Consider the following 1,213-nt stretch of genomic DNA (forward strand, 5'->3'; position numbering starts at 1 on the left):
GGAGGGAGGAAAGAAAGGAAAAAGAAAGGTAGAAAGGATGGAAATAATGTAAGAACGATGAGTTGATAGCCTGTAGAAGATAGACATCTATATCAATGGTTGGATAGAGAGAGGTGGGAAGTATTTGTCCGTGGCCTATACCCTGGTGCAGGGTGAGAAAGTGTTTGTCCGTGGCCTATACCCTGGTGCAGGGTGAGAAAGGCATTGATGATGATGACACCAATGGTTAGGCTAATGGACTCATAATCGTGAGGTTACGGGGTCTGGGGTTCGAGCCTCAGGCCCGACGTTGTGTCCTTGGGAAAGACACTTTTTACAAGCATCTTGCTCTGAATGCATCTCAGGAAGTTGATATTTGTTCCAGAATGCTATCAGGTCCTCTGGGCATCATGAGATTGTAATGTTCATCTCTGTACATAATCTAAGCGTTATGATCTCTGTCTCTTGTGGGACTCTGACGGGAAGGATCCAATGAACTCACCGACGTTTTGTTGAAAGCCGTGCCGATGCAGTCGTAAAAGAGAACAATTCTACAACTGATCAATATCCAAACCTGAACCAGAACAAACCCACAGCTTCCCCGTCAGAATGGGGTCAGAATGGGGTCAGAATGGGGTCACTTCTGGTGCGGCGAGAACAACGATCCGACGCTGTCCCCTGCCGTGGAGGATCTAGTGAGCTGACGACACACAACTGGGCAAACATCCGGGCATCCTGGACTTCTTGAATCGCTTGTGCTGCATGGCGACTAGAGTCGCGGCTCGGAACACTTCCCGCACGTGCGCCCCGGTCTTGGAGGAGCACTCTAGGTAGGCGTAGGCGCCCAGTGAGTGAGCCAGAGATTTCCCCTCTTCGTAGGTGATCAGACTCTCCCCCTCACTCTCCCCCTCACTCCCCGCCGCGCCATGGGACACACCGGAAGCAGCTCTGATGGCCCCGTCTGACGTCATCGGCTGGCCTCTCAGGTCGTGTTTGTTTCCCACCAGGATGAGCGGGCAGTGGGTGTACTTCCGGATCTGCTGGAGCTCAGGCCTCCAGTGGTCAGAGATGTTGTTGAACGAGTCCGGAGAGGAGATGTCGAAACACAGCAGGATGACGTCAGTGGCCGGATACACGGAGCGGCGGACGTCAATGAGCTCTGGTTGGCCGGCCGTGTCATAGATGGTCAGGTGGATCTGTGTGTGTTTGTGTGTGTGTGTGTGTGTGTGTGTGC

At 52.8% G+C, this 1,213-nt stretch overlaps 1 protein-coding gene across 1 annotated transcript; it reads right to left on the reverse strand.

Annotated features, from left to right (window-relative positions):
* Positions 1-242: 242 nt before the first annotated feature.
* Positions 243-1,175, reverse strand: LOC101858830 (ras-like GTP-binding protein rhoA; the record flags this gene model as incomplete). The annotated part of the gene is given in 1 exon segment (XM_005112690.2): positions 243-1,175. A coding segment is annotated over 1 exon segment (504 nt), but the record flags the coding sequence as incomplete, so codon positions are not given.
* Between the last annotated feature and the right edge of the window lie 38 nt (positions 1,176-1,213).

The sequence above is a fragment of the Aplysia californica genome, unplaced genomic scaffold (assembly GCF_000002075.1).
Source record: "Aplysia californica isolate F4 #8 unplaced genomic scaffold, AplCal3.0 scaffold01363, whole genome shotgun sequence".
Taxonomy (NCBI): Eukaryota; Metazoa; Mollusca; class Gastropoda; order Aplysiida; family Aplysiidae; genus Aplysia; species Aplysia californica.